The sequence below is a fragment of the Eleginops maclovinus genome, chromosome 15 (genome assembly GCF_036324505.1).
Source record: "Eleginops maclovinus isolate JMC-PN-2008 ecotype Puerto Natales chromosome 15, JC_Emac_rtc_rv5, whole genome shotgun sequence".
NCBI lineage: Eukaryota > Metazoa > Chordata > Actinopteri > Perciformes > Eleginopidae > Eleginops > Eleginops maclovinus.
In genome coordinates, this window is record NC_086363.1 from 18,277,580 (window position 1) to 18,303,479 (window position 25,900).

Here is a 25,900-nt window from a genome sequence, read left to right on the forward strand (position 1 = left end):
TTCTATTTTATTTCTTAAAAGACCTTAGGCCGGTTGCTGAAGCATTTTATTGCATTTATTTACCCCTGCAACAAACATCTTAGACTTATTATTGGTTAACAACTTACCTGTTTTATCACAGCCCAGCGTAAAATCTTTATTAATATCTCACAGTTGTCAAAGTAACGGAACACCAAAGATTTTTTTTGAAGTGTTAAATGGATATGTTATAATTTCGAGGTATACATGTAGGCTTGTGATGTCTGAACATCGAAAGAAAAGCCTAAAGACGTCTGACACACAGGTAGCTACTGTCTGCTGAGAAATCTTTGTTTGAGTGTGCCTCTTAGTCTGCTCTGGTTGGAAACTTTACAATACACTTTGTATGAGAATTAAGAACATCTGACACAACTACTAAACTTTGCACGTATGAACTCACAAATGATCACTCCTCGCTAAAGATGTGTACATATCTACTTGTCTAACTTCTGTAAGTCAGGGACCTCTGCCCTGTGTTGCTGCTTCAAATCTTCCATCAGTCAGTTGGTAAACTGACTGCAGATAAAACATTTGCTCTAAGAGTAAGAAGACTCTAGTTGTTTGTCTTATATATGCTCATGTTTTGTGATGTGGTGTAATCACAGAATAGTAAATGAGCCATATTCCAGCTAAAGAAGTTATATATTTTCAAAATGATGCAGCAATGGTATCCTTGTGGCTTTTTGTTAATGGTTTTCATTGTTTGTATAGGGATAATATTGGCATTAGCTTGGCTTTATTGATTTATGAACACATTTAAGTACATAACTTTATACTGTATCTATTATCACATGCAGTTACTTGTGAATTTGTCTCATTTAATCTAACATTTCATGCAGATTTGTTTCATTTGACGTGAAAAACATATTTGAAGTGATGCCAGGTATTCAACCTCAGACAGCGTGTCGTTTTTCCCCATAGACTGTGATGTCTGGATCGTGTGTTGAGGTCGATCGTTTCTTGAAGAACAGGCGGTCTCTTCTTTAACACAAAGCTGAAGGCAGCAATGAAACTAACCCTGTAATACCTGGTACTATTACATCACACAGTTTTGATGCAGTTTCACATTTGTTTTTGCCATGTCCATGTCCTTCGACATGATTTGGACACCATTAACGTCAGTGATTACCCCTGGAAAACCTTTGACAAGTTACACAAGAGTGGGCTGAGAATAGACCCTTGTGGGAAGAAGATAAAAGCATATTGAGTGTTAACATGATACAGTCACACATTTACGTCAATGTCTCCGCCAGGTATGATTTCAAAAAGTGAACTGCGTTAGTGGAACATGTAGACTTTGAGAGCTTTAAAGACATTATGGGTAACAGTCTTGAAGGCTTTCCTGTACCAAGTTATAGTTGGTTGTCTCAACGGAGTGTTCTGATCTGGAGGCTTTGGAAAGATGAAGAGTTACAGCACATGACATGTAATTTAACTGATATTCAAAGCGACCTGCGATAAAAGATAATAGATAAAAAAGGGCCCATGCTGTTTTGAAAGATTGGTGTATTATTATGTCTATCTCCCAATTAGGGTTCAGTTTAGGTTCTTTTCATATTAGATTTTGTATCAGTGTGAAGATCAGTTTGGTAATGCTTTTTGCCTAACTAATAATCCTTTTCTGCTTCCATCGTTGTCTGTTGTTTAGAAACCATTTTGAGAATTCTTGCTCCCCCGTTTAAAAAGGTTCAACGAAAAAGAAGAGATTTGTTGGATTTAAAAAGTGTCATTGACTGTCTGAAACAACATATAGGCAATCCAGCAAAAAACAATGCTATACATAATACTGCTCTATGATCTGAGGCTGCTGCATGGTTTCTAAGAACCAGACTGCTGAAAGAGAGCAGAACCAGGTTAACAGGCTTTTTTATCCTACTGATGATCTGATCCTGATCAGTTGTCCATGGTCAAGGCTGCCGAAGACACACCCTACTGCCAAACTTAATCTTAATCTTCTAAAAAGTTATTAATCTTCTACTGTTGTGCCATCCAGCAACACTGGATCTTGCTGACTATCAGCCTACACTATGTGGACACTTGTCGACTGCAGTTAACTTGAAGAGGACAAGTCTTTGAAGGTATGTTTACTTGAAAACAATGTGAGGTTGTGCCAGATTTTCTGTGAATAAGAAATCCAATATCTATGTCACTTTTTGCATGACATAGTAGAGCAGGTGGATCAAATGTCACCTTGCTGTTATCATTTTTCCTTAGTTGTTCTAGAAAGAGTTTAGGTATGTGAGGAATGCAAGCTAACTGGAACCATGATTTGGAAAGACACATTGCTGGGGATTTTTGGCAAAAGCAAACTGTGTATGGGTTAATACCAGTTAAATTAATTTGGACATGTTTGTAGCCCGAACAAAGCCTCTTTTTTTTATTCAGATTTACATTTTCCTAAAAAGAATTAAGCTGTTATACAAATATGTGTGGACTGGAATTTTTTCTTTCCAAAAGAATGGGGAAAATCATTGTTTTGGAAACAAACAAACAAACAAACAAACAAATAAACTGTTCTGTTCATTATTTAAAGGATAACAGCATAGCTAATGTAAGCTGGCTTTCATGGGTCTATTTGGGGGAATGGCAAACAAACAATCAGTAGTGCTGTAACTTCAGTAATAAAGCGACCTGTTATCTTAATCAAGATTAACTAATGTCACGTACAAGTGCTTTAATTACACATGCAATGGAGCAACAACAGCCATCCTGAAAATTGTTACTAGCCTGGCAATGTGATTTAAGTTATAAAACCAAAAATGACCTGTCCACACAGATATTGCACCAATCAAATTACAGCACCCATTTGTCCAATGGTATCCAGAAATTCACTCCCCCAGAAAAATAAGTCTAGGAAATGAATTACATAAAAACGTATCAAATACTATTTCTATAATTGAAACACCCTTACACATGTATTGGTTTCCCGGCTAAACTTTATTTTAGCTAAGTAAATATAGTTCTTCTTTTATGAATTATGAAAGTGTTACATATCTATGTTGTTATCTAACAATACAAACCATGTTAGTCTTGGTGGTATGATATATGTATGTATATATATATACATATGTTTTCTCTTCTGTCCCACTTTCTGAAGGAATGGCAATATCTAAGATATGCTTGTCCATCTTTGCCCTTCTCCTGACACTAACTATTTTGGAAACAGGGAACTTCAGTGAATCTCCAGGTCAGGTTTTACCGGTAGGTTAACTGTGTTTACAATACTGAACAGAAAATATGGGATCACAGGCAAATTCAAAGGTATTTGAGCATCAAACCTATACTGTATGTTGTTTCAGAATCACAATGATGAAGAATCATTTCTACCTCACACCAGGGGAAAAAGGAGTGGTAGGTCTGCATTTTTTAATGTTAAAGAATATTGGAATAATACTTGTGTTATTCCAATGTGATAGTTGAACATATTTAACACTTGTCAATCTTCTCATCCAACTCAAAAAAGTATTTCCCCAAATACCAACTATTAAGAACTTGTATATTGTGTGTAGATGCTTAAACAATATATAAATATAATTTGTTTGTCTTCATTTTAATCTCTCCAGTGGCTACAAACCAATGGAATTACACCCTTGATATTGAATTGAATGCCTCTGACGTGGCAATAATTCAGCAGTTTCAGTCCTCTTTCAATAGTTTTCCCATACAACTTGACAATAATACAGCGATCTCGGACATAACCTTCACAACTGGTAAGTAATTTAAGTAGCTACAGTATGTTGACCCTCTTATCAACATATTAACACGTGTTATGCTATACTGATCACTTCTCATTCCACAGTGTGTTCCTTGACTGCCACTGGCTTCCAGTGTAGATGTGAGGACAATTTTGCTTGGCCATACAGCACATGTGTCACATATGGAGCCTGTGATTCCATTGTTAATGGCATCTGTAAATGCATTGATGCTATTCCAGCTGATGGCCAGTCCTGCCAGGGAATATCAGGTGAGCAAGTCATTACTTATTGATTTCCTTTCATTGCTAGTTGCCAGCAGCAGCCAGGTAAAAGGAGAGCGATAGTTTGGGTCAATTAAATTCAGTGCAATTCAATGAATGATAATTCAAGTTAACACTGAGTGTAAGGAGCCCTGCACTGAAACATTTTGAAATGTTGACTTAACAAAATGTATTACATAAACAAATCACACATTATTGTATTAGGGGGAAACTCCCTCTTTAGGGATCACAGGGATGGTAGCCCTTGCAGGCCATTAACATGCACACAATCTTATAACACACCATAGAAAAGGGAAAACCCCAAAAGTATACATTTAATATATGTTTCCTTTCAAAGGCTTGCACTGGCTAAAACTTTTAAATAAAAGAGCTTAAAATATTTAACATTTGGAGTGATTATCATTAAAGGACCATTAGCTCTAAGAGAAAACACAAATTTAAATTTGACTTTAAATTATTACATCTTTGTTTTTGTGAACAATGAGATGCCCTTTAACCAATGAAGACCCTACATCATGTTGTATTTTTCCTACAGGGCTTCTGGCTCAGGTTGAGTATGATGTAGATGTGCAGCTGAATTTTACTGATATTGAGACACTGGACGCCCTCAGAAGTATCCTGGATAACGGTGACTTTTCCCTAGCCTTGGGTCCAACTGTGAACGTCACACACGTTAACATCTCCACAGGTAAGCATGGAGCTTTGTTTGGTGCTAAAAGCATGGGGTGCAAATTATGTTACACAAGACAAAGGGTGTATTCAAGTGTACTGTATGCCTTTGCCCAGATCTGACCATGTGATACATTCAATTCAATCCATTCCTGATGGTGTCTGCTTATATTTCTATTTCTCTTAAGTGTTTACAGAGTAATGACTCACTTATTAACTTTGGAGGAAGTGACATGCTGCAATATGCTCTCTTCATCTTCATAATCACTCAACTTTATTTTGGCTAAACACACATTATTTTATATTATACATACTTCCTCCTCCTCTCAAAATGGGACTTTAACCCTAACCCATTTCATTGAGGTGTAGCAAGTTTGGAAAGTTCATGAATATACACATACAAGTGTGTGTCAACAAAGAAAATCCTCCAGGGTACTAGCAGGCGTGTGCACAAGTTAAACAATAACATCCTTTCCAATTATTTATTAATTATTGATTAAGTGTTTTTCAATTGTTTTGTATAATTCAAAGTGTCAAATATATACTGTATATATACAGTATGTCCAGAGTGCAAGTCATGCCTTTGACAGTAGGAAAAAATATCATATCAGTCCATAACAATAATCTATTTTCTTCTGTTCATTGCACTGTGAGTGTTTATCTTCGGAGTAAAGGGGCCTTCAAAACAATTCGAGGTTGGTTTTCGGGGGTAGATTGCTGTTGGACAATATTGGTCAATGGGACATCTTTCTGACCACTAAGCTGCATGCACATGATAAGCGTTGCAGTTGTGTATTTTTTTGGAGAGAGCAGTGCTGCCCGACAAGGCGGGAAACCTAATCTCGGCGTCGCACACCACTCAAAATTGTCACCAAGCGCTCCCCTCAAAGGTCCAATTATTTAAACTTCGCCCTTGTCTAACGCTGACCTTTTCAACATTTAACCAATCAGATGCCAGCTGTGGTAGGCTAGCAGGGGGCATAAATCTGGCCTCTGCTCACCATGTGGTTGGGCAAGAGCCAGTTACGTTTCATTTTGAAGGTTACCTCCATTGCTAGCTTACGTCGCTACGTACAACGTGTCCAAAGGTCAGGACACGCTGTATGTAGGTGAAAGTCTAAAGATTGTGAACGTTGAACGCAGCGATTGGCGACAATTTTTAGCCATGCGCGACACCGAGGGCAGCACTTCCGCCTAGTCAGGCCACATCGCTTTCTCCATAGAAACACAATGTCAGCACAGTGTCGTGTTAACGTGTATCATGTGAATGCGGCTTTTGCAATCTGGAGTGGCTGGCCTTCAATACAATACTACGCCATAAAGCAAGTATGCTATGGATGTAAGAAACTGCTGCGTATGTTTTACGTGGTGGGATTTGACTCAGGATTTAAAGTTGGTCGTCAACGAATCCGCAGATCAATGGTCCTGCTCCTTTAGTCGGCATGTTGGGGTGTCCTAGTAAAGTATAATTTCTCCCAATGCACAGTAAAAAGTGTGGAAATAAACAGATACGATTAGATCCTCATGAGTCCAGTTTGTCCACTTGTTAACCCTGCTATCAGTTTATTAAAGTGCGTGTGAATGGATACATGTTGATATGTAAGGTAGACAAACTTTCAGTAGTGGTAGATTACAAAGTACTATAACTGATTCTAATGCCTGTTTTATTGCTTGTTTGTTTGTTTGTTTTTGTCTAGTGTGTTACCCAAATGGTACAAACTTCCAGTGCAGATGTGAGGAACAGTATGTGTGGTCATATAGAAACTGTATTACATACGGAGCCTGTGATGACATCATTGACAACACGTGTGGGTGTATCAACAGTATTCCTACCAATGGACAATACTGCGTGCCACAGACAGGTGATAGCCTACACTTTAAATGATTGAACTATTAAAGGTTTTCTTTTACATTTAATGTAACACACAGAGCATACAGATATAATATTTACGGGTATTTTTTCTGCACTGTAATCTGTATTTGGTTTGTGTCCTTTTTTACAATTCTCTCTCACTCAAGGTGAAATTTCATAGGCCTACTATAGGATTACAAACATAAGAACATCTAAATAAGCAAACATAAAATATGAAACAATATGAAAAGAATGAGAAAAATATGAACATCTATTCTGGACTATAACTGCATTTTACAATCTTCAGTCAGCAAGTTTGCCCAGGTGTCAGGACATGACCTAGGTTTGGAAGAAGTTCATTAAAAAAGTGGTTTCTAATTCGACTCTCTTTTTCTACAGTAACTCCAGTATTTTATGAATACCAGATTAGTATCGAGGTGATTACCAGTGATGCGGATCAGCTGAGAAACGCCGTGAACAGTCTAACTTTGCCGGTCCAGATCAGCTCCTTAGTTAACATTTTAGATGTTAATATCACCACAGGTAAGAACAAACACATGATATCATTTTTTTATATCTATTTCAAACTTTATCCCTTTTCACAAGTGAAAATATGTTATTCTCTTTAAAGTTTGCAGCCAAGATAACACTGGGTTTCAGTGCCGCTGTGAAAATGACTATCTTTGGCCGTGTGACAAGTGTGACACCTATGGGAAATGTGATGGTAATACAAGCAACACATGTGGATGCATCAATGCCATTCCTCCTGAAGGGCAATACTGCCAGTCTGCTGATCAATACAGTAAGTTAGTTTACAGGTTTTTCTTATCTTCAGGTTCATATTGTATTTTGTGCCTCTACTGGGGCATTTCTCCGTGCTTTAATGTTCAGAAAGCTCTTTATTTTTCTCATACTGCCTGTGCTGCAGCACCTCTTTTCACCCTCTGTCTGAAACCAGAGCCCAATCTGCTCTGATTGGTTAGCTGGCCGTCTTTGTGATTGGTCAAGCGCTTTGAGATGTGTTGGATATGTCCCGCCCCTTTTACGGACAATGTGTTGGAGTGCTAGCCAATAGAAGCGTGAGTGTAACATAGTGATGAGACTATGTCACGGAAGTAAACAAAGGAGTCCAAAGGAGACGTTTCAGGCAGTGGGGGGGGGGGGGGGGGGGGGGGAGAGAAAATCTGTCTGGGGGGAACACAATTGTATTCTTTGCAGCACATTTACATGCACTAAAACCTATAGAACACACTACGGGAAAGGGAAAACCCCAAAGCAAAAGAGGGACCCCAAAAATGTAAGATGACTCCACTCTTTTAAATATAATATTCAGAAAAATATAATGAGTTCTGTTCAAACTAACAATGTCAAAACATACAGGTAAGTACAGTTGTGGTCAAAAGTTTACATACACTTTTCACGAACATGTGTTTCATGGCAGTATTGAGTTTCCAATAATTCCTACAACTCAGATTGACAGATTGATTGGAGCACATACTTCTTTGTTTTTTTTCATGAATTTATTATGAGTCTTCTGAAAATGTGATCAAATCTGCTGGGTCAAAAATATAAACATTGCCTCTTATCTTCTTATGAGTCCATGTCAGATAGCCAACACATTTAGCTGACCTGCACTGATTTTGTCAAGAGGAATGGTCAAGGATTCAACCATAAAGCTTGTGGATGGCTGCTGAAAGCACCTAATTGAGGTGAAAATGACCAAAAGGACATGTAACCAAATACTAGCATTGCTGTATGCATATTTTTGGCCCAGCAAATTTGATCACATTTTCAGAAGACTCATAGAACCAAACTTCATGATTTCTTTTTGTGACTGTGACGGAGCGGCTCTGTCACTGACCGGCTCTGTCACATGCTGCAGCGCATACACACACACATACACATACACGTTCACATTCACACACATTCCCTGTTCCCTTCCGTTCTTGCATGCTTGGTTGACAAACCTCACTATTATATAACTGTTTTCTCCTCTGTGTTAGTAGCGCGACCATGGGTGCACACTTGGCCGTTCTCGTTGCATTTAAGCATACATTTACACAAACCTGATTTTAGACGGACATTTCAAGTGTGGGAGGCATATGCACCACCGTCTCCTCTTCCGGCAAGAGTGGCTGGCAAGACGGGGCGCACCATTTCTCCCGGTTAAGTAGTGAATTCTCGCGCGCTTGCGAGATGAAACTATTGGTGGTATGAGAAAGTTAAGCCCAGTGGGAGGGGCTATACAGTTAAAAGGGGCTGGTTTGGCCTGGGACGGGGTTCAGTCTGGGGAAGCTACAGAGCAGGTAGCACCTGTAAAGCCCAGTGAGAGTTGGTTTAAGCGTTATGATATGTCAGAGTTAATGAGGAACTCCATTTGTTGTGAATACTTGTGGTACAGGGTAAACTATTTATGTTTCCAGTCTTTTTCCACTATTTTCATTTTTTGTTGTAAATAGTTGTTTTTCACTTTGGGAGACCGGCAAAATAAAATAACGTCACTACTTCTCCGACTATGCCTGTGTTTGTGGAGGTATGAAGTAGAACCCCGCTACATATGGTGGCAGTGGTGGGATGGCTAGTCGGGGAAAGACAAACCGCCTCCCAAAGCGGCGCACAGGATTGCGTTCCCAGCAGCGACCGCGGTATGAAGGAATAGCAACCGCCAATGCAGACCTGGCTTGGGAAACAGCTCTATCATCAGAGGACAACGAGGAGGAGGACGGGTTCTGGGTGCCTCCAGCAGCTCCTACGGCAGCAGCGACAGGTGGTCCAGGTGGAGAGCTACTGACATTGATGAGAGACTTTTTGGCAGGTCAGGAAAGAAGGAGGAGGATCTGAGGGTCTGTTGACAGAGCTCCGAGGTCTGAGGGCTTCTCTCCCGTTGACTGACCACCTGCCCCAACCTGCCACCCAGCCACCTCAAAATGTGGTCCAAGTGTCGCATACTCCCCACTTGCCAGTCACTGCTGAGACCTCAAGCACAGTGACGGCAAGTAGCCCAAGACTTTACCTACCAACACCGGCACCCAGGCGTATGCAGCAGTATACCCCATCACCGGCACCTTCTTTCCCGTTTCCCGACGCTAGCGGCAGACCGGAGCAGCCAAGACCAGAGTGGAGGCACTATGCTGAGCCAAAGATTCCGCCATACCAGTTGGGTGAGGACATTGAAAACTATTTGTTGCGGTTTGAGCGCATTGCCAAAACATGGAAATGGCCAGAGAGTGAGTGGGCATGCAGGCTAGTTCCCCTGCTGGCGGGGAAGGCATTGGAGGCCTACACCGCGATGGACGAGGATAGAGCCCACTCATATACAGACCTAAAAGCAGCGCTGCTGATCAAATTTGACATTTCCCCAGAGACATACCGGCAGCAGTTCCGGTCTGCTACGTTACCACAAGGCGAGAACCCCACCGAGACCTACCATCGCCTGAAGGGCCTCTACCGGCGCTGGATTCGGCCAGGGCAACACACCAAGGAGGAGATTGGTGAGGCCATCATCTTGGAGCAGTTACTCCGGCTACTTCCCTATGAGGTGAGGACCTGGGTGAAGGAGCATGAGCCAGCAGAGGGCCTGGCAGCTGCCAAGCTGGCTCTACAGTACCTCAATGCTCGCAGAGGAGGACCAGCTATACGCTCCACCAGTGCAGCACCCCGACCAACACTCCAGCCGCCCCAGCCCAGGCCAACAAGGAGAGAGTATGGCCAGGAGTTTCCAGGTAACACCAGTACTGCCCCAAACCAACGAGCAGCCGGTAAGGACTTGGTTTGTTATTATTGCCAGCAGCCGGGCCACAAAGCTGCTGTGTGTCCAGTCCGCGGAGCAAAGGTCACAGGCGCTTGCTATGCACCGCGGGCAGAGGTTGGGCCCACGGGGGAAATGGAAGCAAGAGTTCAGCGCTATAAGACTGTCATGGTTAATGGTCAGCAGGTTACTGCTATGTTGGACACTGGTAGCTTCATGTCGCTGGTTAAACACAGTCTAGTGCCAGTAGGCAGAGTGGATTACAGCAGACAGGCGGACATTTTGTGTGTTCATGGGGATAAGCATCCTTATCCCAAAGCGGACTTAACGGTGACCATTGATGAGCAGCCTTACCTGTTGACTGTTGGGGTGGTAAAGAACTTGCCAGTAGATGCTATCCTGGGATGGGACTTACCAGTACTTCTGGACTTACTGCACAAAGAAGAACTGCCAGCGGAAACTGACTCTGGGGGGAAGGTCAATGTGAATGTTTACTGTCCTGTGACCACTCGAGCCCAAGCGAAAGCTGGTGTCCAACCACTCCCAGACCTTGACAGTAGTCTGTGTGAGGGTGGCACTAAGGGGCCAAAAAAATCCCGTCGTCAACGCCGCTTTGAGAAGCAGCTAAGACCAACGGTACCGGAGAGCGCGGGTTTACTGTCCACTAAAATGTGGGAAGTACCTGAAAATATTTCTGTGTTGCAAAGGGGGGATGAAACGTTGAAACCTTTGTTTGTGAAAATGGGGAATCAGACAAACGGGAACTGTGTGGCAAGGGAGAGGTTGATTGTTGATAAAGATGTGTTGTATACAATTGAGGATGACCATAGACGCCTTGTAGTCCCTGCTAGCTGTAGAGCACTTGTCATGCACCTAGCACACACACTCCCATGGGCCGGACACCTAGGCCGCCACAAAACCTATATTCGCATCAGTTCACGTTTTTATTGGCCCTCCATGTACACCGACATTCAGAAATATTGCAGCACATGCCCCACATGTCAGAAAACCGCTACTGCTCGCAAGTCCGACCGGGCTTTTCTGCAGCCACTTCCTGTCATTTCTGTTCCATTCCGCAGGATCGCTATGGACATTGTGGGCCCTCTGGTGAAAAGCAGTGGTGGTCACCAGTACATCTTGGTGGTGTGTGATTATGCCACCCGTTTCCCAGAAGCCTTTCCCCTGCGCACCATCACCGCACCCGCTGTTCTGCGGGCTTTGGTACAGCTGTTCTCCAGAGTGGGGATTCCGGACGAGATCCTGACGGACCAAGGGACCAATTTCACCTCCAGGTTAATGCAGCTGTTCCATAAACAACTGGGCATCTCAGCAATCAAGACCACGCCATACCATCCACAGACTGACGGTCTTGTTGAAAGATTCAATCAGACGCTGAAGAGGATGCTCCAGAAGTTTGTGGAGGACACTGGCAAGGACTGGGACCGATGGCTACCATTCCTGCTCTTCGCCTACCGAGAGGTTCCCCAGGCCTCAACAGGGTTCTCCCCATTCGAGCTGCTATATGGATGGGAGGTACAGGGACCGTTGGACCTGCTCCGAAAGGGATGGGAGGCCCCTTCGACCACTCCAAGTGACAGGGGGGTGGTACAGTTTGTTCTTGAGATGAGGGAGCGGCTGGCAAAATACAAGGAGGAGGCAGAGGTCAATCTGCGTGAGGCCCAGAAAACCCAGAAGACCTGGTATGACCAACAGGCTCGGCACCGTGAGTTCCAGCCTGGCCAAAGAGTCCTGTTGCTTCTCCCTTCTTCCACCAGCAAGCTCTTGGCAAAGTGGCAGGGGCCGTATGTCATCACCCGCAAGATGGGCTTGGTCACCTACGAGGTCCATCACCCAGAGAAGAGGAAAACAAAACAGACCTACCATGTGAACTTACTAAAAGAGTGGAAGGAGCGTCCAATCCAGGCCCCAGCAAAGGTTCTGCTGGTGAAGGAGGTGGATGCAGAAGAGGAGGTGGAGACTGGGTTGGAAAGTCTAACCACAACTGCCATTCCTGTGCTGGCACATCTTGCACCGGAGCAAGCTACGCGGCTCCTGCGGATCTTTCAGGAAGTTCCATCACTTTTTGCTGCCAGTCCAGGGAAAACCACCATTGTTGAGCATGTCATTCGCCTGAAGGATGGACGACCAATCCGCCAACGTCCCTACCGGGTCCCACAACAGCTGGTGGAAAAACTGGAGAAAGAGGTGGCGGAGATGTTGAAGCTTGGGGTGATTGAGCATTCCAACTCAGAGTGGTGCAGTCCAGTGGTCATTGTCTTCAAAAAGGATGGGTCTCTCCGGATATGTATTGATTTCAGGAAGCTCAATGCCATCTCGGAGTTTGACGCCTACCCCATGCCAAGAATTGATGATTTGCTGGAGAAGATCGGAGCTGCCAAGTACATCACCACCCTCGATCTGTGTAAGGGATACTGGCAGGTGCCGCTGGAGGAGTCGTGCCGGCCATACACAGCGTTCAGAACACCAGCTGGACTTTTCCAGTTTACAGTGATGCCATTTGGACTGCATGGAGCCCCAGCCACCTTCCAGAGACTGATGAACAGAGTCCTCCAGGGTTGTGACAACTGCAGCGCAGCTTATCTGGATGATGTGGTGATCTTCAGCAACACATGGGCGGAGCATACCCAGCACCTATCACTGGTCCTGGGAAGGATTCAGAAGGCTGGGTTGACACTCAACCCTTCCAAGTGTGAGTGGGCACGGCAGGAGACACGGTACCTGGGATACCAACTCGGAAGAGGAGAGGTGCGGCCGCAAGTGGATAAGGTGGAAGCTATCCAAAACTGCCCTCGACCTCGCACCAAGAAGGAGGTAAGGTCCTTCCTGGGATTGGCTGGCTGGTACAGACGGTTCGTGCCCCAGTTTGCAACCATTGCAACCCCACTAACAGCCCTGACCTGTAAGGAACAGAGGAACCCAGTAACCTGGTCAGACGACTGTGAAGCAGCCTTCTGCACCTTAAAAGCCTACCTGTGTTCTTCCCCTGTCCTAAAGAGTCCGGACTTCAACCAACCATTTCTGGTACAGGTGGACGCCTCCACAGTCGGCCTTGGAGCAGTCCTGGCCCAAGGGGACCCTGGAGAGGAACATCCAATCCTGTACCTAAGCCGCAAGCTGCAGCCACGCGAGACCAGGTATTCTACGGTGGAACAAGAGGGCCTGGCCATAAAGTGGGCACTGGAAAGCCTGCAGTACTACTTGCTTGGGCGGGAGTTTGATCTGGAAACTGACCACAGAGCTCTCACCTGGATCAACTCCATGAAGGACCACAACAGCCGCCTTACCCGATGGTACCTCTCACTACAGCCTTTCAAGTTCACCATCCGACACCGATCGGGCAAGACCAATGTTGTGGCAGATTACCTTTCCAGGTTGCCGCACATCGCCAACCTAGGGGAGGAGGGGGATAATGTGACGGAGCGGCTCTGTCACTGACCGGCTCTGTCACATGCTGCAGCGCATACACACACACATACACATACACGTTCACATTCACACACATTCCCTGTTCCCTTCCGTTCTTGCATGCTTGGTTGACAAACCTCACTATTATAACTGTTTTCTCCTCTGTGTTAGTAGCGCGACCATGGGTGCACACTTGGCCGTTCTCGTTGCATTTAAGCATACATTTACACAAACCTGATTTTAGACGGACATTTCAAGTGTGGGAGGCATATGCACCACCGTCTCCTCTTCCGGCAAGAGTGGCTGGCAAGACGGGGCGCACCATTTCTCCCGGTTAAGTAGTGAATTCTCGCGCGCTTGCGAGATGAAACTATTGGTGGTATGAGAAAGTTAAGCCCAGTGGGAGGGGCTATACAGTTAAAAGGGGCTGGTTTGGCCTGGGACGGGGTTCAGTCTGGGGAAGCTACAGAGCAGGTAGCACCTGTAAAGCCCAGTGAGAGTTGGTTTAAGCGTTATGATATGTCAGAGTTAATGAGGAACTCCATTTGTTGTGAATACTTGTGGTACAGGGTAAACTATTTATGTTTCCAGTCTTTTTCCACTATTTTCATTTTTTGTTGTAAATAGTTGTTTTTCACTTTGGGAGACCGGCAAAATAAAATAACGTCACTACTTCTCCGACTATGCCTGTGTTTGTGGAGGTATGAAGTAGAACCCCGCTACAGTGACAAATAAGTATGTGCTCCAATCACTCTGTCACAGAAAAATAAGAGTTGTACAAATGATTGGAAACTCAATACTGTCATGAAATACATGTTCTTTACAAGTGTATGTAAACTTCTGACCACAACTGTATGTACATAATGTTAATAAACCACATTCAAATATGATGTTAATAATTCAGCATTCTTTGTTCTTTCTTTACATTTGTAAAGTTATTTTGAAAGTTATTACAAATCATTTTGGTACATTAATCATACAGTACAGTAAAAAAACAATATTCTGACAGCCCTAATTCAAGCTTTTAAAATGTGCATGTTACGGTTTACAGTAGTAACTATCTTATTAGTGTCATTCTTTATAGTTGATTCAACTCCACCTTCTTTTCTATATTAAAGATTTAACAGCTTGTCCTCTGAAAACAACTCCATCACCAACAACTCTTCTAACAACAACTACATCACCAACAACTCTTCTAACAACAACTCCATCACCAACAAGTCTTCTAACAACAACTCCATCACCAACAAGTCTTCTAACAACAACTCCATCACCAACAAGTAAGACTTAAAGGACAGTGTTTCATTATTAAAAACAAAATTACAGTATTAATTACAAGTGAGACATCAGCTGTTTGTGTTTTTCTTTGAAATTCTCTCCCTGCAGCTCCTCCAGTTCTCTTTGACTACATCATTTATGTTGAGTTTAAGACCGCAGATGTCACTCTAATAAATGAACTGAGAACCTTCCTGGGGCTTATCATTTACCCCTTTACCATCAACCAGACACAAGTATCTGATGTAAACATTTCTACAGGTACAGATAAAAGCTTTTGTTATATTGGTTTACATTTAAATATATGAAATATGCGTACGTGTGAATCTAAAAGTATTAAAACACACATTATGATATGAAAGTTAGAAAAAGTCATCACTTGTAAAGTTCATTGTGTTTTTGTTTGGTGTCAAGTTTGCTCTCCGAGCATTGGTGGTTACCAGTGCAGATGTGAGGATCAGTATCGTTGGTCATGTGACCATTGTTTGCTGTATGGATCCTGTGACAACATCACTGGGGACACATGTGGATGCATCAATGCCCTTCCTCCTGATGGACAATACTGCCAGCCTTCTGATCAAAACAGTAAGTAGGTCTGCAGTAATCACTGCATTCTGGCTGGTATTTTATGAACCTTATTGCTAAATGCTTTTTCCATAATTCCATGACAATCTCTGTCTCACTGTGTTATTGCTTGCTCTTGGGCTGTCGAAAGACAGGAGCTTGTTTGAGTCAGAAGGAAAACTTTGGAAACACTGCAATCTGTTGTAGAGGATCCATAATTGCTTTTTATGTTTGCTCAAATGTATGCAAAAGGAATAGGGCCTCTTATGAAGACCAAATGTGCATTTTGTTTGTTCTGCAATTAGAGTCACAACTCTGATGTAATACTTTTTTCTGAGAAAAAAAGAACTAAAACTTTTACTCAGAGCTAAACATAAATGCAAGGGTGGCTCCATTCCTCTTCTGTATGAAACTAAGATGACTCTACTCTCCTAAATTGTAATAATCAGAAAAATGGAGAGAGTGGTATTTAAACTCTCTGGTGGGTGATATAATAAACACATATGATAATGTCATGTAAACAATTAGTTCTAGTATATCTATTTTTATAAGCAGTAAAAGAGATAAAATGCACAATATGCACGATAAATATTTTGGTCGCATTTATCGTGCAGTATAGCACATTTTTATATTCTGATAGCTCTTTATCAAGCTCTTAAAATATGCATCTTATTATAAAGAGAAGCAATTATTTAAGAACTCCTCTCTCTTTTACTTCTGACAGACTCTACAGCTTGTCCTCTGACAACAACTCCATCACCAATAAGTCTTCTAACAACAACTCCATCACCAACAACTCTTCTAACAACAACTCCATCACCAACAACTCTTCTAACAACAACTCCATCACCAACAAGTCTTCTAACAACAACTCCATCACCAACAAGTAAGACTTAAAGGACAGTGTTTCATTATTAAAAACAAAATTACAGTATTAATTACAAGTGAGACATCAGCTGTTTGTGTTTTTCTTTGAAATTCTCTCCCTGCAGCTCCTCCAGTTCTCTTTGACTACATCATTTATGTTGAGTTTAAGACCGCAGATGTCACTCTAATAAATGAACTGAGAACCTTCCTGGGGCTTATCATTTACCCCTTTACCATCAACCAGACACAAGTATCTGATGTAAACATTTCTACAGGTACAGATAAAAGCTTTTGTTATATTGGTTTACATTTAAATATATGAAATATGCGTACGTGTGAATCTAAAAGTATTAAAACACACATTATGATATGAAAGTTAGAAAAAGTCATCACTTGTAAAGTTCATTGTGTTTTTGTTTGGTGTCAAGTTTGCTCTCCGAGCATTGGTGGTTACCAGTGCAGATGTGAGGATCAGTATCGTTGGTCATGTGACCATTGTTTGCTGTATGGATCCTGTGACAACATCACTGGGGACACATGTGGATGCATCAATGCCCTTCCTCCTGATGGACAATACTGCCAGCCTTCTGATCAAAACAGTAAGTAGGTCTGCAGTAATCACTGCATTCTGGCTGGTATTTTATGAACCTTATTGCTAAATGCTTTTTCCATAATTCCATGACAATCTCTGTCTCACTGTGTTATTGCTTGCTCTTGGGCTGTCGAAAGACAGGAGCTTGTTTGAGTCAGAAGGAAAACTTTGGAAACACTGCAATCTGTTGTAGAGGATCCATAATTGCTTTTTATGTTTGCTCAAATGTATGCAAAAGGAATAGGGCCTCTTATGAAGACCAAATGTGCATTTTGTTTGTTCTGCAATTAGAGTCACAACTCTGATGTAATACTTTTTTCTGAGAAAAAAAGAACTAAAACTTTTACTCAGAGCTAAACATAAATGCAAGGGTGGCTCTATTCCTCTTCTGTATGAAACTAAGATGACTCTACTCTCCTAAATTGTAATAATCAGAAAAATGGAGAGAGTGGTATTTAAACTCTCTGGTGGGTGATATAATAAACACATATGATAATGTCATGTAAACAATTAGTTCTAGTATATCTATTTTTATAAGCAGTAAAAGAGATAAAATGCACAATATGCACGATAAATATTTTGGTCGCATTTATCGTGCAGTATAGCACATTTTTATATTCTGATAGCTCTTTATCAAGCTCTTAAAATATGCATCTTATTATAAAGAGAAGCAATTATTTAAGAACTCCTCTCTCTTTTACTTCTGACAGACTCTACAGCTTGTCCTCTGACAACAACTCCATCACCAACAACTCTTCTAACAACAACTCCATCACCAACAACTCTTCTAACAACAACTCCATCACCAACAACTCTTCTAACAACAACTCCATCACCAACAAGTCTTCTAACAACAACTCCATCACCAACAAGTAAGACTTAAAGGACAGTGTTTCATTATTAAAAACAAAATTACAGTATTAATTACAAGTGAGACATCAGCTGTTTGTGTTTTTCTTTGAAATTCTCTCCCTGCAGCTCCTCCAGTTCTCTTTGACTACATCATTTATGTTGAGTTTAAGACCGCAGATGTCACTCTAATAAATGAACTGAGAACCTTCCTGGGGCTTATCATTTACCCCTTTACCATCAACCAGACACAAGTATCTGATGTAAACATTTCTACAGGTACAGATAAAAGCTTTTGTTGTATTGGTTTACATTTAAAATATGAAATATGCGTACGTGTGAATCTAAAAGTATTAAAACACACATTATGATATGAAAGTTAGAAAAAGTCATCACTTGTAAAGTTCATTGTGTTTTTGTTTGGTGTCAAGTTTGCTCTCCGAGCATTGGTGGTTACCAGTGCAGATGTGAGGATCAGTATCGTTGGTCATGTGACCATTGTTTGCTGTATGGATCCTGTGACAACATCACTGGGGACACATGTGGATGCATCAATGCCCTTCCTCCTGATGGACAATACTGCCAGCCTTCTGATCAAAACAGTAAGTAGGTCTGCAGTAATCACTGCATTCTGGCTGGTATTTTCAGTTGTATTAAATTGTAATGTATTCTGATATGGATATCATGTTAATAACAATAATAATAATAATAATACATTTTATTTGAATGTGCCTTTCTCGGCACTCAAGGACACCGTACAAAGATACAAAAAAGACATTAAAAAGAAACAACAATAAAATAGAGAATAAATAAAAACACTAGAAAGAGACAGAGCAATTGGCATCAAATGGAGTAGGCAGTTTTAAACAGATGTGTTTTGAGTTGTGATTTGAAATGGGGAAATGAATCGATGTTTCTGAGTTGGGGTGGTCATGAATTCCAGAGATGGGGAGCAGAGTGGCAGAAAGCTCTGTTCCCCATGGTGATGAGACGGGCGGAGGGGAGAGACAGGTGTATAATAATACACATATGAACATATGATGTAAATTCCCGAGTGATCTTGTAAACTTTTGTTCAGCTATGGTAAAAGTCTTCTTAAACATTTATTTTGAAGGTTATACAATTGCCGTTACAGAGATAAAATACATTCTTATCAAAGTTAAAGATGGCTTCCAGGATTCTTTTCTTTTCGTTCCTTTTTACAGAATTTTTATAGGCATCGTGATTATATAAATATCACTTACTGTTTTTGACTCATTAATCGTACAGTCCATCTAATATTTAGTAATTCTCTTCTTAAGTTTCCATTTCTGTTATTTTTCTATTCCTTTTTACAGAATTTACAGCTTGTCCTCTTACAACCACAGCTCCACCACCAACAACTCCACCACCAACAAGTAAGACTTAAAAGACATATGTCTGTATGTATATCATTTATACATTTTGAGAATGTATCGTTAAGTTATAACATCTTTTTTAATAGTGATTGTCTCAAAATGGCACCATGGTACTGGCAGTCCATTTAATAGAAGGCTTTTAAAAACCTCAATGTCCTAAAAGGTACTCACCACGTTTGAATTGGATTGGGATAAATGTGTTGGAGAAGTTTGATAGAGTATAGAAAGTAAGAAATGGTTGTCTTGATGTTGGTTTTAGACAATGTCCCCAAGAAACTTTTATTTTAATCTAAAAGTAATATATGTGCCTGGCAAATATTGTACATGTATGTAAATAGCACAGTGAGTTCACGTAAATTGGAGCATATTGGAGAATGTACACTCAAGTTAAAACAACTTTCAGTTTTACGGCAAAAGATTATACTTCCCACAAGTGTCTGTGACAATGGTGCATGGGTTATGTGGAATGGGGCCTAAGAGTGGGGGTGGGGCAAAACATCCCCAATGAAATACAAACTCTGCTGAGTGCCTTGATGCTTTCCATAAGAGTCGACGGCAAACGGTTCATGATATGTAAGGGGCGTGGCAAAAGTGTGGGGGCGGGGCATATCGTTGCAAATTAAATAGAAACTCCTAGTCTACGACAATGGGTTCATGGTTCATTCGTTATGAAAGTGGGTGGGGAACACCATCATTAAATTAACAGGATCACTGTTTGTGTGCACCGATGCCTTCCATAAGGGTCTACTACAAACGGTTTATGAGTTATTTTGGGGGGCGGGGCTATGTGTTAAGGGGCAGGGCAAACAATCATCAAAGAAACAGGATCTCTGCTGATTGCAATGACACCATTCACAGGAGCCTATGTCAAACAGTTCATGAGATATTAAAAAGGCGTGGCAACAGTACGATTCTACATCCGACCAGATGTGTTGACAACGTATAAGTAGGCCTCACAGTTGATCATTGCTGTTTTTAAGGCTGGGCCCTGCTGTGGAATACAAGTTAACTAATTATCTACTTGAATGTTTGAGTGTATTCTCTATCTTTTCTTTTCATTGCCAGTTTTAAATCGTTCTGGCTACTACATATCCAAACACTACAACATCCAAAACAATACCAACATGTAGTTACTAGTCATTTTATAAATATATGGAGTTGGGTGTATTTTCCCTAATGCATCCTTACTTGCAGGATTTCACTTTATGTTTTTCTTTTTGTACAACAGTTGCGAATACGACAGCAACAATTATGACATCTAAGTGCTGCAAAACAATCATGACATTCAATTTCATGATTATCACTGGACAGTTATTGTTTAATTAAAGTGGGGTGAAAAATGTGTATTATTAAAATGAAATTATTATTCAAGATACAACAGTTGTGAACACAGCATTCACCATGACAACACCAGCAATTGTAACAAGTCAGTGTTTTTTTTGTTGTTAAATTCGTTTTTTCATTTGACAGCAATAATACACAATACCTCTACCCCAGCTCCAACCACAGCACTCACAACTGCTGCTACTACCAAGGCTTCAACCAATATGACCACAACTGCTGCTACTACCAAGGCTTCAACCAATATGACCACAACCGCTGCTACTACCAAGGCTTCAACCAATATGACCACAACTGCTGCTACTACCAAGGCTTCAACCAATTTGACCACAACTGCTGCTACTACCAAGGCTTCAACCAATATGACCACAACCGCTGCTACTACCAAGGCTTCAACCAATTTGACCACAACCACTGCTACTACCAAGGCTTCAACCAATGTGACCACAACTGCTGCTACTACCAAGGCTTCAACCAATATGACCACAACCGCTGCTACTACCAAGGCTTCAACCAATATGACCACAACTGCTGCTACTACCAAGGCTTCAACCAATTTGACCACAACCGCTGCTACTACCAAGGCTTCAACCAATATGACCACAACTGCTGCTACTACCAAGGCTTCAACCAATTTGACCACAACCGCTGCTACTACCAAGGTTACAGCCAATTTTCCACCAACCGTCGTAACTACCACGGCTTCCACCCTTCCCGCCAGAACTACCAGTACAATAAGAACAACCAAGAAAACAACTACACCTACAGTAGCAACGATAGCTCCTCCTGTAAAAGGTATTTTTTTATTAACAATAATGTAGTTATGAGGCTCTATGTAGCTCATTGATATATAATCGCCAACAAAACATGATCATTGATAACCTTGAATCTGATGTTTTGAACACTACTGTTCCAGTTGTTCCATTTGGTAGGGTTGTCTGTGTGAAAAGTGTCTTGACTATTACGATAAGAGCACAAATAAATCCATGCCAACTTTCGTTTCCCTGGCTACATTAACCAGCTGTGACTGGGGGGTTCAAAAGCGCTTCAAGGCAAGCATGGATACAGTATAATCCCTCCAACTGGTCTTGGGTCTGCCCCTCTTGTCACTTCCCAGCTAGATGTGGCTGGAACACCTCTCTGGGGAAGTGAGCAGCTGGCCTCCTTACTATGTGCCCAAACCAACTCAACTTCTCATTTATGTTCCATCCTAGTAGAGTAGGAACAAAGGGTACCACTTTACAATAACACTACCCTCATAAAGGGTTTATGAATAGTTTGTAATTCATTTATTAATTAGGATGGGGGGAGAATCAACTCAGTGAACAACAGATACCGAGGATGTTGACTGATGAAGAAGACGAAGGAAGCTAGGTAGCCAATATGAAGCTTAGTCATCTTGCCACATAGTGAGCCTGTGTTGATGTATGAAAACTATGTTAGAAGTGGTTTAGAAATGTTCTTAATGATTAATAACGTGTTTACAACCTAATTATAAACCCTTTATGAATCCTTTATAAGGGTAGTCTTATTGTGAAGTGGTATTGACCAGTAGAGTGAGAGCTTTGCCTTGTGGGTTAGATCTCTCTCTTCATCACGTTATGGTAATGAGAGAACAAGACCCCAAGATACTTCTTCAGTTTGAGTAAAGACTCATTCACTACTGAGGGTAGATACAACAAAACAAAAACCTACTAGTTACAATAACAATTTACGTGCAATATATAAACATAAATATGCCATTATCAATAACTGTGCAATATCTACCTGGCTGCTATATCTCCTTCAGGATGTGTATTTTGTAAAAAAAATAATAAATTGTTTTTCTTTATCTTAATATATTTTTTATCTTCATATTTTCTTTTGTAAAGCTGTCTTTGGCTCTGTTGCTGCTATATCAAATTTAAATTTCCCCTCAGTGGGACCAATAAAGGGATTCTGATTCTGAAGTCATTTGGTTTCCTGCTGAGAACCATGGCCTCAGATTTAGAGGCAATGATCCTAATTTCAGTCGCTTCACACTCAGCTGAGAACCGATCCAATGAGAGCTGACGGTTTCCCACACGACATCTCAATGCTGTGGCTGCAAAGGATATTTGCACTTTATAGAGACATGGGTTATATACTCTTGTCCTGCACTGGTCATGCAAATAAATACCAATAGAAGCCATTATTCACAATTGTCTAACTGATATTTTATTTAAATCACAACACAAATTAAATGTTTGATCTTCTTCTTATTATCTTTTCAAATAAACAGGTTTAAATTTGGCAATGGCAGTGACATTAAACAAGACATTTACACCGACATTGAATGATCCATCAAGTGATGAATACAAGAATCTTAAAAAAGACATTGATGAAGTGGTAAGTGTATTGATATATACCATGTCAAATTGTAATTTGTATTTTTCAGTTTCATTGTTAATGTTATGAACTGTTTCTCTCCCACAGTTAAACAGGCAGTATAGCAGAATCACAGGGTTTATTAGTGTTTCTGTGACTGGATTCAGGTATGGTAATTCTGGCATTTAAAACATGGAGGCAGGAACATTAACCTTAACCCTAACCCATTTTGGTTTGTATTTTTTCTTACAGACAAGGAAGCATAATTACAGAATTTGTTGTTGAGACTACAGACATTAAAACATCAGAAGTGGCTGAAGCAAATAAAGCATTTTCAAAAGCAATAGAGTTTATTGCTCCTGTCATTGGCAGCGTCCGTGCGTTGTACACCAGTAAGTCCAAAGAAGCTAGTACATAATTGAATTTTGATTTGCCTTGTGTAAATAGCAAACTGATGTGTTTTTCTTTCTCCAAAGGTGATGTTTCGTTGGGGTTTACCAGCCCAAATTATACTGGAAATACCATGACACTGGTGTGTGAACTTCAAAGCATTAATGTGGGAGAAATAAGTTCTGTCGAATGGACATTTCAAGGAAGGAAAATTAAGCAGATGGGAAGGAGAACAATCACTAATAATCCTTCTAACACACAGTCTGTCCTAAAAGTTGTGAACGCCATTGTTCTGGATAAGGGTAAGCCAAAGCTAGTAAAAAGAAGTAAAATTACTTTTTTTTTTAATTGAAGGAACTAAAGATCCTGCTATTTTTAGCTCTGGTCCTGCTTGGAAAACCATATCTGTGCAAAAACAATCTCAATGTTGGACTGAAAGAAATACACAAATTCTGTCAATGTATCAGTATGGAAATATCCAGCTAAAGTGAAATACTGGAATGTTCACTATTTAATATACTTATAGTGTCATCCTTATCATTGTTTTTCATTCTCACAGGACTTTACCAATGCACTTTGATGGGCGCTGTGTTAAAGTTTAGACAAAAAAAGAACGTGACCGATATCAAACCAGCTCCCATCATAGTGTCAAAGGTTCAGTTGAACACTAGATGCCTGGGGACAGCTGGACAAACACAAAGACTTAAGTGTTGTGTGCAGTCCCAGTTTAAGGTGAAATGGCTCAGAAGCTCAGAAGTTCTAAGTAAGTTTAACATTTTTCAGAAAACTTCTCAATCTGACCATACGGAAAATACACATTTAATAACAGTTTATTTTATTAACAACACTGTTAAATGTTTGCAGGTTCTACTCCTACTGATGAAGGAAATTATTTCTGCCGCACATATAATCACCCACTAAGTAGCTGCATTGGAACGTCAATAACTTTTACTTGTAAGGTCGATGGTCTCAATTATAAACAAGATACAACATTGACAACTTTCGTAGAACGTAAGTGCAATGTTTCAAAAGTGACTATGCTTTTCCTTTGCTGTTTTTTTCCCCAATATTTTGTGTAATACTAATTGATTATTATTTATCTCTTAAGCTATTACATGTAAAGATCCTGTGTATGGGGATGGAAGAGAAGGCGACAGATCTCGTCCAGATTGTCCTCCAGGTCAAAAGGGGGATAAGTTGGCTGAGTGTCAGCAAACAAAGTGGATGTTGTTGGAGGACACTTGCGTTGTCGCAGTAATCAAGGAATTATTTTTAACTTCAGAGGTAAGTGATCAGCTGGGGATAACAATTCATCCCCGTTTTAAATCTGTAAAACACACAGTATACCAAACAGTTGTTCCAAAGAAATGTACCTAGCTAGTTTGCCATAATATTTTGTATTAGCCTCAGAATCAGAAAAAAAAGCGTGTTTTCGACACAGGCCAAAAAACGATTAAACACCTGTGCTTCCATAAAGCATTCATCTGTTTGCTTTTATAAAAGGTATTTATCTTAATAGTTATCACTGTAATAAACAGTATTTAATTTAATTTCACTGCACAATACTTAATTCTACATTATGTTCTTGTATATCAGTGGCGAACCGTGTCAATCACAACTGGACCTTCTGTAGAAACACACACTAACCACAAAACCACTCAAATGCATAGTGCATGGAAGACAAACAAATCAACGTAACACTGTAATATTACAGATCAACAACACAGATACTTCTCATTTATTTATTTTATACAATTTTATTTGTATAATTAATTCAAAGAAAAATATATATATCTGAGGGATCCAGGGTATTCTCTGAATATGTTGAAGGCCCTGACGGTTTGCCACTGTTGAATATATCCTATTTTATTTACATGTATATAGAGTTCTTCTTGTACTATTTTTAAAAAAAAATGTTTTTTATTGTTTTATGTCTTATACAACTACAGTATGTGGCATTGTTGGAAGAGCTCGGGACTTAAGATTTTCATTGCCATTTCTACACCGTAGCTTGTGTGCACATGACATTAAAGCCATTGAAACTTGAATGGGAGCACCCTGTCTGAAACGACATTGCCATCCCTCACACAATCACATTCTTTAAGCCTGTTCTATATGCTTGTGGCTTAAAATGTGCAGCTGTCACAATTTTTCATTAATACAATTCAGTGTCATACATGTATGTGTTTTTAATATTTATTTTAGGAGTTGCTTGTGGAGGATATCCCAGACTTTGTGGGGAATATGAGTGTCACTGTCAAAGATGTGCAAAAGGAAATAACAGAGTCACCTAATACCATATCAACTATCGTTGAAATCCTTGGCAACATTGCAGATTTTCCAGCTCTGGTAGTCAGTCAAAACGTCATAGAGGTAAGTTAAACCTTCCCATTATCTTAGTTTGGATATATGATTTATGTCAAGAAATATGTGAACTGCTCTATTGAGATCAGTCGGGTGTCGCATCAGCGCATTCCGAAATAAACGATTAGGTTTTAGTCATTTTGGGGTTTTGGTTGATTCCAAAAAACAATGTCTTAGTTTCCAGAATATTACTCTTTTATTATCAGATTCAGACAAAACATTACTT

The 25,900-nt window shown here is 40.6% G+C and overlaps 1 protein-coding gene across 7 annotated transcripts in view; it reads left to right on the forward strand.

Moving 5' to 3' along the window:
* The window catches only part of LOC134876725 (mucin-3A-like), a 33,972-nt gene that overhangs the window by 2,860 nt on the left and 5,212 nt on the right, over positions 1-25,900 (forward strand). The window contains exons 2-30 of one of the 7 annotated variants that reach the window (XM_063901818.1): positions 2,012-2,096; positions 3,116-3,219; positions 3,318-3,369; positions 3,582-3,728; positions 3,818-3,982; positions 4,530-4,682; positions 6,361-6,525; positions 6,915-7,058; positions 7,147-7,317; positions 14,808-14,969; positions 15,076-15,225; positions 15,379-15,549; positions 16,253-16,414; positions 16,521-16,670; positions 16,824-16,994; positions 17,698-17,859; positions 17,966-18,115; positions 18,268-18,438; positions 19,174-19,233; positions 20,704-21,235; positions 21,275-21,369; positions 22,835-22,941; positions 23,029-23,087; positions 23,173-23,312; positions 23,397-23,612; positions 23,870-24,073; positions 24,175-24,321; positions 24,419-24,594; positions 25,516-25,683. In XM_063901818.1, the coding sequence (XP_063757888.1) occupies positions 3,118-3,219; positions 3,318-3,369; positions 3,582-3,728; positions 3,818-3,982; positions 4,530-4,682; positions 6,361-6,525; positions 6,915-7,058; positions 7,147-7,317; positions 14,808-14,969; positions 15,076-15,225; positions 15,379-15,549; positions 16,253-16,414; positions 16,521-16,670; positions 16,824-16,994; positions 17,698-17,859; positions 17,966-18,115; positions 18,268-18,438; positions 19,174-19,233; positions 20,704-21,235; positions 21,275-21,369; positions 22,835-22,941; positions 23,029-23,087; positions 23,173-23,312; positions 23,397-23,612; positions 23,870-24,073; positions 24,175-24,321; positions 24,419-24,594; positions 25,516-25,683 (4,452 nt within the window). In that variant the 5' untranslated portion in view covers positions 2,012-2,096; positions 3,116-3,117. Of the gene's footprint in view, positions 1-2,011; positions 2,097-3,115; positions 3,220-3,317; positions 3,370-3,581; positions 3,729-3,817; positions 3,983-4,529; positions 4,683-6,360; positions 6,526-6,914; positions 7,059-7,146; positions 7,318-14,807; positions 14,970-15,075; positions 15,226-15,378; positions 15,550-16,252; positions 16,415-16,520; positions 16,671-16,823; positions 16,995-17,697; positions 17,860-17,965; positions 18,116-18,267; positions 18,439-19,173; positions 19,234-20,703; positions 21,370-22,834; positions 22,942-23,028; positions 23,088-23,172; positions 23,313-23,396; positions 23,613-23,869; positions 24,074-24,174; positions 24,322-24,418; positions 24,595-25,515; positions 25,684-25,900 lie in introns of all 7 variants that reach the window. The other 6 variants (XM_063901820.1, XM_063901813.1, XM_063901814.1 and 3 more) reach the window with 6 other exon arrangements.